Source organism: Ambystoma mexicanum, chromosome 3q (genome assembly GCF_040938575.1).
Source record: "Ambystoma mexicanum isolate Mex_15411 chromosome 3q, UKY_AmexF1_1, whole genome shotgun sequence".
NCBI classification, from domain to species: domain Eukaryota; kingdom Metazoa; phylum Chordata; class Amphibia; order Caudata; family Ambystomatidae; genus Ambystoma; species Ambystoma mexicanum.
The window spans coordinates 57,315,289-57,330,264 of NC_090926.1; the positions used below are offsets into that span (position 1 = coordinate 57,315,289).

The 14,976-nt window shown below is 46.6% G+C and overlaps 1 protein-coding gene across 2 annotated transcripts in view; it reads left to right on the forward strand.

Annotated features, from left to right (window-relative positions):
* Window positions 1-14,976, forward strand: part of MICALL1 (MICAL like 1) — a 453,077-nt gene that overhangs the window by 145,822 nt on the left and 292,279 nt on the right. The window contains exons 5-6 of one of the 2 annotated variants that reach the window (XM_069653074.1): window positions 2,719-2,816; window positions 14,398-14,519. In XM_069653074.1, coding sequence (XP_069509175.1) covers window positions 2,719-2,816; window positions 14,398-14,519 — 220 coding nt within the window. The remainder of the gene's footprint in view (window positions 1-2,718; window positions 2,817-14,397; window positions 14,520-14,976) is intronic. The other variant, XM_069653075.1, reaches the window with a different exon arrangement.

The following is a 14,976-nucleotide window of genomic DNA, read 5'->3' on the forward strand; positions in this document are numbered from 1 at the left end:
CAATTGTCTTTTGTATTTTCATAGATTCTGTCTTCAGGAGACATTTTCTTTCATGTCATGCAACCATGCTATGCGTGTTGCGTGTCCCTGACTATAATTTCATCAGAGTACTCTCTTCAACAACTTCTTTTATGTTGAATATATACCTTTGCCATACTTCTTTAGAACATCAACCAATTTTTCTTTTTACTGAATACCATGTTAAAAATATCTTTTTTCTCATGGCGCATTGTCATCATCACAACTTCTAATACAACAACCCTGCATATCTATTTTTATTGCGGTGATCTCAAATACCTCTTATTTTCACTTTTCCCTTGAAGAAATTCTTCTCAATTTCAGGGATCTGTCAGTTCAGCAAATATTCAGGACTGCTGTCTATCTACAATAAAACACACAGTGCCACAAACGAGTTATAAACCCATCTCTTTAAGTCGTCTGCCTTGCCCCTTCATCACTCTGTCTTACCAAAAAACTCTAGGCAATGCGAGTGCAGCGCAGCATATATTCATGATTTTCTGTATTCAACCGTGTTTCTAAATGGCCGTCGGTCATCTCAAAGGAGGTCCCAGATAGTTAAACCTATAACAACAGCATTTCTAATGTGAACAACAACCCTCACTCTGCCTTCTTTTGTATGTTGAAAAATCCTTTCATTTACCTTTTCTTTTACCGCAAGTTTATTCCGCCTCGTTTGCCTGCACGCGAGTGTTCGTCTGAACCGTGCAGTCGTATCAGCCGATGTCACATGATTGTTATCTGCCCTATTCGCGTGATGGCGTCATGACGCTGCCTTGTGCGCTTGCACGGTAGACTACTCTATTCTCAGTGGATCATGGGAAATGTAGTGTGCATCACAAAACTATATCGCCAATGCCCAGATAGCCTCAAGATAGTGCATAGAGAAGGGGATTACATCTACAACCCATACGACTAATAGTCTCGACCACCCTAGTGGCATAGTTTTCATACTGAGTGTCACAGCCCTTGAGCGAAAGTATGGCATAGTGTGTCTCAGTCTAATGTTTAGGTCTCCTTGGAAAGTAGGTCGTTAAACACAGTATGTGAATTTGTTATCAGTTTTCATATGTAACTTCTGGCATGGATGAAGAAACGACCTATAGAGCATACTTTAATCTGTGTCTCCTCCCATATGTATCTTAATGTATGAATAGCCCCCACTCTATGGCGATATTTAAACCATCTTTGACTGTGTTAAGGTCATAGATCAATTTCTGCTCTGTTTTCCTTAATTTCAAATCTCTATCCCCCCCTCTTGGGTGGGGCCCAATTACTTGGATTATGGACCAGCGAATGTCTTCATGGGTATGTTTAGCAGAAATGAAATGAGCCACAAGGGGCTTATCAGGTACCTTATTTTTAACACAGGACCTGTGTTCACAGATCCTCTGTCTTATGGGTCGTTTAGTTTTTCCAACATACAGTAAGTCGCACAGGCATCTTATCACATAAATTGCCCATTTTGTGTTGCAATTCGAAAAGGTTCTTAATTTCCAATTTCTACCCTTTAAACCGATCTCCTTCATGTTGGATGCGAGATTGAATACAGAACAATTGCCACATTTGAAGTGACCCACTATTGGTTGTGTGCTCCACAACGTAGACTGCATAGGGCCCTTGTCCACGGTATCCGGTTTGTATGTGTGGACCAATTTATCACGCAAGTTTGTCATGCGTTTAAAAGCAAAACGTGGTTTGCTTATTGTAAAGACCTCCGTGTTGATCATCCCCCAGTTTTTAAGTATACTCCGTCGCAGTGCATTGCTTACAGGTGAAAAAGTTGACACACATGTGATCTTATCTTCTTTCGTCATAGGCTGTTTTTTTAAGGCAGTCCTGCCTATTGATGTTCCTAACTCTCTTAAAGGATCTCCGTATTACATGGATATCCTCGGGCTTTCAGTCTGCGACGGAGCCACGTTTTGCTTTTTCACACAAGTTCAAGTTCACACAAGATATTTATATGTATGTATGTCTGTCTTTTTTAATTTTGTAGATCTGTGGGGGAATACCTCGCTCGTAGTATGCAACACGCATTCCATGGTTGCGTGACATGAAAGAAAATGTGTCCTGAAGACAGAATCTATGAAAATACAAAAGACAATTGGTTTGAATTGTATTTGAAGAACTGTATAGATTCCAGTAACACATGTTGAGTGTTGACACACTGTGCTCCTTACAAAAGGGGAATATTATATCTTGTACATATCAACGGTTTGTGGGTATTTGCAAGAGTCGTGTATAAGAACACGGCAGAATGTGTTTAAAGCATACTGATTGCAATGAAATGGAATATAGTAGAGTCAAACACCACTTGTTTTTACAAATGTATGATCTTTTTTATGATTGTTTTAATTGCAATGTGATAGACATTAAATTATGTATATTTTTTTTAAAACCTTGTGTGCCTACCTGAAGTTAGAAAGGATGGATTGTGTATGTGTCAGGCTGATGTCATAGACAGCTCTATACCCTAAAGGAAGGAAGCCGTTTTTATGGGTTGCGTTTTTTGTGATCGGATTTTGGCCCCTACATGTACTCCCCCTGCCCCCCTTATGGCATGAGGAATATAGTTTATCTAAAGTGTTGGTGTGACCAAAGACGATCCTAATGAGAAAACATGTTTTATGGTGTTTATATTTTTTCACCACCTTTTTGTTTACTCTCCCATTCCTCGTACTTCGATCCACCCCATAGCAGGTGTACCTCACGCCCCAGCCATGAAGCGTTCGGCTGCTGCATCATCGTCTGAGCCATCCCTAAAGAAGATAGTTGAGAAGGCTTCTACACAGCTGGTGAGTGACTGTTGGGAAAGATTTTCTTTTTGCTGCTTTCTTCCCATAAACATCTATTTGGCACCCTTTCTTTTTGCTTTGTTTTGAATCCTGCCCTGACTTTTTGCAGTTAAGAAAAGCCTTATGATTTACTTCCCATGTCTTTTTGCTGATTCTAATGGGGAAACTGATCAGTCCGTAAGACTATCGGTACTGAGAGACTGTCTAGTGAATTTCTTGTATTGTTACAGTTGCACACACAACCCTAACTGAAGTGTGGGTTAGGATAATTAGTATCCTAATAACTTTTTCTGTAGTGGCTTTTTGGTTACATTTACAATGTGTCTATGATGGGCTGGTGGCAGCGGATACGCTGCTATAGTGTTTTACATTTTTACTCATGCATTTTACATTTACTGCAAATGTCTACAAAAGGTGGCTAGCAGCCTAAAATGGCAATGCCACAAGAGTTTTGCTTGTCATTTGGCATATTGTTGTTTGGCCTTCTTCCTGCCCTCTCGGGTCTGGAATTTCCATGTATGGGAAGCCAAAGGGGCAGTTTGTGTGAGCCCAGATGTTGGAGCTGGGACGGTCTGGCCCCAGTGCACATCCTGGTACCTAAATGTCTGTTTCTGGGCAAAATCTGTGGTCAGCGACTACCCATGATTGGATAGCCACTGCCAGTTTGAATGGTGCAGATCCTTACCATTGGTTGACCTGGGCAAGCTTTCAGTCCAGATTTTGGATAAAAGGATGGAGCCTGCAGCCATTCTTAAGATCATTGTTGGAGCCAAGTCCTCTACGAAGTAGAGCAGCCATTCGAGCACCCGATGACGACCGCTGCAGCTGACCAGCACCAACTCCAGTGAAGTCACAGTGGAACCCTGCTCCTCTGCCTAATCTCAAGAAGACCCTTGCCGATGCTATGCTCTCTGGACTGGTCGGAACAACCAGTCTTAACCCCTGCTTGAGGAACCATGCCTTCTGAGCCTTCATAATTGTCCCTGAACCAACCAGAGGTGTGACCAGCTCTCTCCTGGGGTACCTTGCTGCAGCTGTCACCGTTTCGAGTGCATCCATTGAACCTGGACGATCTTCAACTTGTACAACAAGATGCCTGCTATTGCATTTTCAGCCTTCTTGCATCAACGGAAGCCGTGTAGGATCTTCTCCTATGATCGTCCCTGGAAGATCACCTGTCGCTGCCTACCTAAAATGACTCCCATTGCAATCCGTCGTCTTCGCATTGTAGAGGTGTCCTGAGGTAACTGCTCTGCATAAGTCTTCAACTTTTTTTTGCTTGGGTGTTCAGCTAGATGTCTGGGACCAGCTCCTAAACACTGCAACCAACCAAAATTAAATCCTGTGTCCAGAAGTGACCTCAAACCCGTGACTGCTGTGCCTTCCTTGACCAAACCAAGCACAGAAGACTGTCCCCAACAGATTCCAGAACCTCTGCAGTGGCTTCTGGAGAATCCGGAGTCAGTGGGTAAGTTAACATACCTTATTCCTGTCCCACCCTTTTCTCTGTAGGCTTAATTGCGTAAAGTCCTGTTCCGAAATCGCCCCTTCCTAAATTTGGTCTGTGGAGTCCTGGTTAAGGATCCCTTCCCAGGTCTAAGTGTGTGACAATATTTAGAAGTTAATAAGTCGTTGGATTTTTTTGTGCTCCTCTAACTGGCATTATTAGTGGTGGTCTATGTGTACTCATTGTAGGCCTAAACCATGCTTGCAGCCCTCCTGAAACTAAGGCTTTCCGCTCTGCTAACTTATCTTTGTTGGGTTTCTCTATTCTCAGTGTCTACCTGTTCACCATAATAGGTTAGCCTCCCAAAGACCACTCCAGGGTTGATTTTGGAACTCCATTTTAACACCCAACCACCCATTTGCCTAGGGCACCCTACATAATAATGCACTGATAGCACTTAAACTTTTTTGATTCACTGGTGTTTGGACTTGTCAGGGCGGATAAGAAGTTGTTGTTCCCTGCAGCATCGAAGTTCATGGTGGTGGTCTTTTCATATTGAGTGAAAGTGATAACTGTGGGGTTATGATAGAGCACTGTGTGGAGTTCGACATCCGCACAGTGGGTGTGCCAGGGCTTTTTGTTTTATTGTTTAATTAAATGGAATGATGGTAGACCAACTTCAGGAAAATGTGGAGGGGCTAATCCACATGTTTTTCTGTGCGCACGCCACGACAAACGCATAGACCTGTATACTCTGGCTGAACACAGCGTACAGGCACATTCCACCCTGTTATATTTAGTTGGAATGTGACAGCCCGGAGTACACTGTGCCTTCTCCAGCAAGGGGGAGGACCATGCTTCCCCCCTGCCATGCCCAGCCTGATTAACTAACAAAGACTCCATGGATCCACCCTGCTCTTGTGTTTGGCCCTGCAGCTGGTGTCAGCGATTAGCATACTAATTGGAGGTTACTTCAGACACGCCCACTTGGGGCCTGCCTGCAGAGATTAACAAAGGAGACCAGAAACCCCAACAACCTTTCATATGTAATTGTCAACCTAAAGCCAGTTCTTGTCATTGACCAGGAACTGTCATGTCTGGGACTGTGTGTGTACAGTAAGCCTCCACACTAGGGGCACCCCATTCATCAGGTAATGGAATGTGGTTTGCAGGAGCCGAAGAGTCTAGTCTCACTGCAGCTTCAAGGTAGACCTGCCACTTCAAACTGGAACCACAGAGAGATCCATTAACCAGAGAGACTCTTTGATCAACAAGATGGGTGGGACTTAGTTTCTGATGCTTGTGGATCTGCTTAGAATCACATGCTATGCATATAACCCGACAACTAGTAGTAATCGCAGAGTATTGCATCTTTTTTTTGAAGATCGAAAGGGAAGTCGACATGGGCGTGACTGTAACACTATCCCTAACGCGACATGTAGTGTACCCAAAATCCCTCACACGTCGAGGTCCCACCAGATTGTTTTTTTCCACCGACCAAGTTGATAGCTTATGCAGAGCTCGCAAGAGTTTGTATTGCTATATCTATTCTCACGGCCTATGGTCATTTAGTCAACTTCGACATCCTTCTCGATGGCGGTATTGTGGGTTTCCTGCCGCTGACAACTAAATCTTTAACTGCTCAGCGACTGTTGACCGCTTGGCTGTGGCCCTCAGGCCTTGTCTTTACAGTAGAGAGAGTGGGGCCCTGTTTCTCTCTTCTCTCTGAGAATGCATTTTATTCACCCCTCTTTCTCTTCTCTGTCTGGCTGCCTCTATCCTCTGCACCTGAGAGGACTCCTTTTAAATTCTGCCCGTCTTGTAACAGCAAATATCCCTGGAAAGACACCCATTGCTGATGCAATAAGTGTCTTCCTCGTGACCACGACTAGCGCTCGTGTAAGGCCTGTGAACGTTTTCAGCCTAAGATGCTGAAAGACAGGCAGACAAAGCAATGGGCGGCCTAAACTATGTAGGCCGAAAACCTTTCCCCCACTGCCACTGACGCTCCGGAAGAGGAATCCGTCGATAGCCATGGCTTCGATTCGGAAGCCATCAACATTTCTGCAGAGCCTATGCGCTTCCATGTGCCCGTTCCCGGCCGTGATAGACAGGCCTTCTGCACTGTTATAGGGAAGTCACACCCCGGCAACAAGGGCACGCACACACCACGTGCACTTAAGCACACAACCCCTATGGCCTCTTCGACAGAGTGGTTGAAGTCCTCAATGCCCGTAGGGCCGCCGAAGATTTCAACGGTACCTTCTGAACCTTGCGGTTCGGCGCCCTCCCCACAACCACATCCGTGGCATGTGAATGGTGGGACTCCAAAGAGACCCCCCCTTTCCACGAGAGGATTATTCTGAGGCCCCCAGCCTCTTTCTGAGGCCTTACATAAGGGTTCATCCCCTGCTAGGCAGCCCTTTCCAACCCCTGACCCTTCAGCTTCATCAGAATGGACTAGGGAGAGGTTTGAAAAGTGTATGTCTAAGATGGCTGAGTTTATCGAATTTGCAGACCAGTATGACAGAGCCTTGAAGAGACCTAGGGAAGTGGACTCTTGCCCCATCCCCTCCAAAATTTTCGTAAACTTCCCTCCTCTGGTGCCCAGTTTCCCTCTTTGGAGGAACCACAGGGACACCAGGATAATATCGCTGGGGACGACCCCGAGGACCCGGCCCAGGATGTCTCTTACGAAGGGTTTAACCTTTATGACCAGGACCCAGTCTATCAAGACCCAGACTGGAATCAGGCAGAGGACATGGGCTCGTGGCACACACCGCCACATACCACTGACCCAGACGTCATCTGTATGGATACCCTACTACTCCTCCGCAGAGAGATTTGTCACCAGTGGACGACCAAATTCTGTTCAACTTCTTCTTAAAAAGAGCAACCAGCCATTTTTAAATCGCTACGCACAAAGTCACCCCAGAGTCGAACTTTGTGGAGGACATCCTAAAGGAAAAGACGCTGGTTAGCCAAGCCACGCGCCTATTAAATTCTATTAAAAGACGCCTGGCTCCTTCTGTACTGTCCCCGTCGCTTACACAGGCAATTAATCCTGTGTGGACAACATTTTCTGCGCAGCCCCCCCCCCCTCTCACCCCCTCTACATTTGGGGTCACGCGACACCGAACTCCTTGGTCGTAACGACTAATCGCAAAAGGGCAGGGGGTACCACTGTCCTCAGCAGAATCCCCTCCAGACAACGACTGCAAAAACCATAGGCCCTTGGTAAGCGGGTCAACGCCTCTGCAGTCTACTCCACAAGGATTGCCAACAACACCACGCTCCTTGCGAGCTACACTGATGTTCAGTGGGGCCTAGTACAGGATGGTCTTCAGGAAGTTCCAGAGCCTACCCGGTCACGTTTGCTGGCGGTCACGGCAGAAGGCAAATAAGTGACTCAGAATATCCTGAAAAACACTCTGGACTCAGTGGAAACTGCTGGATGCACCCTTGCCAAGGGAACCCTACTCAAGAGGCTTGCCTGGTGGTTAAAGAACTCTGGGTTCAAACCCGAGACACAAGCCTCCTTAATTAACAAGCCTGTGGAGGAATCCAACCTATTTGGAAATGGCGGTTGACGTTGCCCTGGAAACAGCAAAAAAGGAGCATGAGACATACTTAGCCAGATTACGGCTAAACCTTTTCAACAGCGGGGTGGACTCAACGTCCACCGGTCATTTCGTGGCCAATCCTTCCCCGCTCGCCCCAAGGGTGGTATGGCTCGGGGGGGGGGAGGACCCCGTGGTCCTCAGGTCAGGGTTCCTCTGCAACTTCCAGTACCAGCAAAGAGGCTGTCGTCGGGGCAAGAGCAGAAGTAGAAACTCTACCCCGAGAGGCTCCCCGGCCTCCAGCTCCAAGTGACTTGCTGGTACAGGTCCCCTCCCATGCTTCCCCGTTCGGGGGTCGCTTGTCTTCATTTATCCATGCCTGGGACGAGGATCACTTCAGATCAGTGAGTACTAAAGACCGTTGCCCGCGGGTATTGTATCAAGTTTCCCCGACCACCTCGCTACCACCCACCAAGAAGCAGACACCAGAACACGGCGACAACACAGAGGAAAGGCCACCGTTTCAGTAAGTTTCATGTGCTTCAGGTTAACTAAGTATTTTCCGTTGGAGACAACCAACCACTGATTTCTGGTGTGGATTTCCCCATAGTAGTGACTTTTTTGCTTAACTGGGTCAGATAAGGAGGATATAAAACCTCTAGCAGAAGGCTAGCGAAATCAGACGACCTTCATAAGATTTTCAGAAACGGAAATCGTCTAAATTGGGTAAACCCACAGTGAATTACACTAAACTGAGACCATTTTACTGCTGTGACACAGTACCTAACGGGATATTTTCTCTTAATCTTTTTTCAGCCCAGTGAGAGCACACGCTCCACAGGAGTGAGATGACTCCAAATATTTGCCCACAACAATAGAAGCGGTGGACAAACACATGACTAAAGGGTGAGTGGATGACGTCTATACAACCCACCAGCTAGGGAAGGAAAGGGTTAAATGATGTCCCCGCCCTGAAAGCTTATCTTCAGAGCCCGGTAATAGGGTCAGACATATCGTAAGAACCGATAACCCCTGGCCTGATTTAGTTGTACAGCCACGCTTTCTTGACTACAAACGGATGTTTGGTTTACTTTGAGTTATGACTGCTATTACTGAAGAATAGTTGTTTTATGAGCCCAGCAGTTGAATAGGTTTCTAATACGCCTTTTCCATGTTGTTGCTCCTCAATAGGTGGTGATTCCCTTCCTGATAGATGGACGGCAAGGGCACTATAAACCCTGATTGAGAAGACACTACTAGAACTCCAACGCAAACTGTGGAGACAATATAGCTTTGAGTAGCTACTGACTATTTTTAGGTTACGATGTTGACGGAGATGTTATGCATGTCTATTTAACCCTTCTCTAAAGCCCCTGAAGAATTTCCGAGCACTAATGACAACTATATCTAAAATGGAAAGAAAGATGTCGGGCACCAGTTGTGTGTGTGGAATGAGATGGTATTAGTGATTGAAGATAAGAGTGAATGGAACGAGTTTAAGTGAGGTGTGCTCATTGAGGTATGTCCGAGTGTGATGAGCAACACAGCACAATACACTTTAACGGTTAAGAATCCAAATTCATTAACTTAGCGGTTGAAGGGTTAAAGCTTGTCCACATTATCCTGTGAACATGTCTTTTAGACTTTTACTGTAGGAAATTCAATAAGCACAGTATAATTACACCTATGGTGTTCTTAAAAATTTGCGTGTAACTGATGAATAAAATATGTAAGTGTTCGCTCCCAGGGCCACTAGTGAATACGGGACGGGAATAGAGTCCACGTAGAGTAGGTAGCAATGAGTAGCACCAGCTTTGCTGTTGCAAAGTGTCAAGGGTTAATCCCTTTATGTTGAGGGCACGCTGGTGCCACATACCCCTCTATCTCTCCTCTTTGTTTAAATAAGCAGACACCAGAACACCTGCGCATCCTACTGTAAGAGGTTCAGGTCCTGCTGGAAAAGGGCACCATCAAAGTCTTCCACCTTCTCCAGTTAAACAAGGGTATTTTATTCAGTGTACATTCTTGTACCCAAAAAGGATCTCACCAGGCGCCCTGTATTAGACCTGCGCCCTGCAAATAAGTATGTCAAACCTCAAAAGTTCAGGATGACATCGCTTCAGAAGGTAATCCCACTGCTGGAGCTGGGGGATTACATGGCCACATTGGACATGAAAGATGCATACTTTCATATTTCAATGTTGACTGCGCACAGAAAGTACCTCAGGTTCATGATAGAGGATAACCACTATAAGTTCAAGGTTCTCACCTTCGGCATTGTCTCAGCCCCAAGGGTGTTCACAAAGGTACTGGCGATAGCAGCGGCTCATCTGTGCAGGCAGTCCATCCCAGTCTATCCCTACCTCGATGAATGGCTCATAACGGGGGATTCGTACAGAACATGCCAGACAAATACTGAGTAAACGCTCGATTTTGTCTTCAACCATTGATTCTATATCAATGTATAGAAATCCAGTCTAACCCCCAACCAGTTCAAACAGTTTCTGGGGGCTCTAATTGAAACAGAAGACTGGCTCGTCTTCCCCCTCCAACGAGAGGGTCCTAAACATGCTGTTCCAGATCCCTCACTATGTAGCCAGTCACCAGGTGACTGTACGCAAAGCCATGCGACTGATGGGGATGATGGCTTTCTGTGTCTTCCTAGTTCCTCACACGCATATATATTGAGCCAAAGGTGTCAGGCCAGCGGCCAGTGGGACGATCTAGCGGTTGTCTGGGCAGCCCCCGTTCAGTCTCTGCAGTGGTGGTCAACGGAAAACCTTTTGCAGGGGACACCTTTACCACCCCCGCAGTACAAACCACTCTCACCACAGACTCATCTCTGTGGGGGTGCAGGACTTGCCTCCTTCAACAGACAGCGCACTGTGTGGGGTCTTGAGCAGTAGCGTCCAAACACATCAACCTGTTGGAACTGCTAGCTGTGTTCAAGGCCCTAGAGGCTTTCCAGACACACCTCCAGGGGAGGACAGTCTAGTCCTCACGGACAGTACCACAGCCATGTACTACTTGAACAAACAAGGGGGCACTCGCTCTATAGGGTTATCTAGACTGTCCCAGAACATCTGGAAGTGGGCACTCAAACACATGTTCCTCCTCTCACAGCATGTTCCAGAGGAACTCAATCTTCTGGCAGACGCACTCGGCGGAGACTTCCCCCTACCCATAGAGCATGAGTGGCAGCTACAAGAGGACATTTTCTTCAACGTCTTTGCAGAATGGTGCTTCCCAGAGATTGACTTATCAGCCCCCCTGGAAAACGGCCAATGCCCAGACTACGCCTCCAGATACCAACAGAACCGCTCCAAGGGGAAGAGTCTCTGGATAACGTGGTCTGGGAGATTTGCCTATGCTTTTCTCTCGATTCTCCTTCTCAACAGAATAGTGCACAAGATGCACCAGGAACCAGTCACAATGATCCTTGTGGCCCCTATGTGGGCCCGACAGCCTTGGTTCTCCCATTTCATGGCAATGTCAGTCTACCCTCCCAGGAAGCTGCCATGCCCGTACAACATGCTGTCTCAGGATCAGGTAGAGACACTACATCCATGCCCCAAACACTCAACTTAGCAGCCTGGTTCCTGAAGTCATGGAGTTCGGGCACCTTCAACTCCCTCAGAGGTGCATGGACATACTCGAGAGAGGCACTGAAACCTACCACCAGACATTACTACTACAGTAAGTGGAAGCGCTTTGTTACCCGGTGCAATACCAGGGACACTTAGCCGCTCTCTCGGCAAGCAACACGTCGCAGAGCAGGGTTTCGCAGTGGAAGATTCCTGTGATTAAATCCTTAATGTTGGGGGCGGGGGTAAAGAGACTTCATCCCCCTATCTCCAACCCAGCTCCCGGATGGTGCCTAAATCTTGTTCTTACCAGACTAATGGGACCTTCCTTTGAACCATTGCACAAGGCTAGCCTTAAGGCACTCGCCTACAAGACCGCCTTCCTAGTGGCAATCACCTCAATAAGAAGAGTTGGTGAACTGCAGGCCCTTCCAGTTCAGGACCCGTTTGTCACGATTCACAAAGACAAGGTGGTTTTGCGCACACACACATGCTTTGCGCCCACATTTATCTCAAAGTTCCATGTACACCAGTCCATAGAACTACCCAAATTATTCCAGAACCCCACTAAGCTGGCAGAAAGGAGCCTCCACACACTAAATGTGAGCATAGCTGTTATTTACTTTCTGGAAAAGACAGTCACTGAAAGACAAACCAGTGATTTATATCTGTGGCAGGTGGTAGAGAAGGGGACCCTGTCTCTAAGTCCGCTATTTCCAAGTGTATCGCAAACTGCATCACACTGTGTTACACTTTTGCCAAGAGAGATCTATCCTTCGCGCCTAGAGCTCACTCGACTCGGGGCACAGGGTCTACCATAGCATTCATTGCAAATGTTCCTCTAGATTCCATTTGCAAAGCAGCAACCAAGAGTTCTGTACAGACCTTTACACAACACTACTGCCTAGATATACACTGTAGGTCTGATTCTGAGGTGGGACAGGCAGTGCTGAGACATCTATTTGCTACTGTTCCTTCACACATCCCACCACCATCTCTGGGTACTGCTCGCTATTCTATGCACAGCATGTGATTCTAAGCAGATCCACAGCATCAGAAGACATACATTACTCACCGTAATCGTGTTTCTGATGATTGTATCTGCTTAGATTCACATGCGCCCACCCTTCGTTCCCTCGTGGAGTAGAAGGAACATGGACATCTTACACCTGCTCTCTTCTGTACTTGCTCTCACAGACTATAAGGCTCTCTCACGGCAGAAAAAAACAACCAGTGGGACTTCGACGTGTGAGGGATTTTGGGTACACTACACATCACGTTAGGGATAGTGTTAGTCACGCTCATGTCGACGTCCTTTTCGACCTTCGAAAAAAAGATGCAATACTCTGCAATTACCACTAGATGTCCGACTATATACACAGCATGTGAATATAAGCAGATACATTACTCACAGTAATCATATTTCTGATGATTGCATGTCATCACATGTTTTCACCCCCCTACCTTTCCTGTTGCAAAGCACTCCGTTTATGACCTCCTGCATACAGGAGATTGTTTGTGCGGACCCCAGGATTAGTTCATTAAGGTATGCATAGCCTACACCAATCACTCTGGCCCACTTAGCTTTAAAAGAGGACTGATCGCCTCCTTTGGCACATAACCTGAAGACTCCGTAAGGAGTAGCCAGAAAAACCCATCACTGGTCCCTGTTTGAAGGTACAGTCTGCCTTACATCTTCTGCCAGTGAACGAAGGCCAGGACCTCAAAAGAGGGAAGCAAGATCCCGCCCCTAAACATCTCCCAGGGAACAGAGGGAGATACTGAACCCAGAGGACCCCCTAGCCGCCCCAGAACCAGTACCCAGCCAGCATAAAGCTTGCCCTGCTAGGCTCTGCAGCAAGCTTCCTATGTAGGAAGGCGCCAGAAGGTCTTGGAACCTACAACAAAGGACAATGCAGCAGCCTGCAACACACTCTGCAGCTTGGGCCGTCCGAGTTAAAGGACAACATGAGCCCATTGAAGAAGCTGGGAGAAGTGCCTCAATGAGCATTTACTGATGTCCGCACGTCTGCCTTAAAGGCCATTCTTTGAGCCAGTCAAGTTCCTTGAGCTGCAAAGGACTGCTAAACTGACCGTTGTCAAGCCGCAGTCGCTTAAAGGCATCCAAGACGTCTCGACCAGTGCTTCAGAAATGCCGATCAGCACTGAGACAAGGATTCCTGACCCAGAGCCGCTGTGTAGGCCAGGCTGCAGGCGTTAGTCCAGCTTTGCTCGCCGAACCGTCTTGCTGCCTGATGCCCGCAGCTGACTCCCACCTTGAACGCTGTCCCAGAAGCCTGCAAAGCGACATTAAGCCGACTTGACCGTGTCGAGCACCAAGAACACCTACAGCACAAGGTAAATTGTGGTCCTGTCCCCCCTGCTCCTCCCGGAAAGCCCCCTAAACATATTAAGACCGATTGCTCTTTTTGTGCTGAAGCCAAGTAGCCTTCAACTGTTGTGGTTATCAACCATAACGACTACCCTCCTGTCAGTATCCAGAGTTTGTCCCTTTTTCTTCTCTGAAAATGTCTGTCCTCTGCATTCTTTTGCAGGGTGGGTTGTATTTGGTAGTGTTACTAGAACTGTCTGTTGTGTATAAATAAAGTAGCAGTATTTTTTATACAACCTTGACGTCCCTTTTATCATTGGGTAATTGTATTTTTGGTGTGTTGCAACTAACCAAACATACGCAACCTTTCTTAGATGAGCCTGCCATTCCATCCACGTTACTAAAATTGGAAAAGGAGGTTTAACTTGCTTGTTATTCCAATCTGTTCAGATCCCTTCTCGTGTACCAGAGGTGTGGGGCTGATTGATGGTTTAGAAACCGATATTCACCCCAGGACCACTGGAACACCAGAAGTTGATTGGTCACAAGCTTCAATGGATATTCAGTGTAAAGCTTGAAGTACCCAAAATGGGGGGCTAATTGGGAGGGATGCATATGTCCCTTCCCTATGATCTCATCTCCTTTTCTACTGTCCTAGAGTGAAGAGGAACCGTCTCTACGCACCTCGCTGAGCAGCACCTGCACTTCCTGCTGTCGACATGTGCATCTTGTGCAACGCTACCTTGTGGAGGGACGACTGTACCACCGGCAGTGCTTCAGGTGAGCTGCAGGGTGGGTCAGAAAAGAAAAAGCAGTGGACTTCATTTGAAGTAAACAATAAAACCTTTTTTTTTTTAAGTTTAATCAGTTTAGCAAATATGAAATAAAAAAATACATTGACTTGCCTTATGCATAGCAAATAAATCATCAAGGCTAAGCTGATTGTTAGGACTGATGTTCTATACTCTGGCCTGATGGACAGATGTATAGAAGGCCAACCTAGTTTAGTGACAGGGACAACTCTGCGAGCTGTAGCCAAACCAGTTCAAGGTAGTTGGACGGGTGGTCTTGGCTAACTCAAGAGGTGGTGAGCTTGTAGGGGGTCCCCAATGAGCACACACAGTGAAAAGTCGGGACACACTTAGACAATCAGTTATACAAATTGACGTACACGACTTGGGGGCATTGACATCACATTCACCACTCTCCTAGATGAGGTGCGAAGGTCCAAGATGTA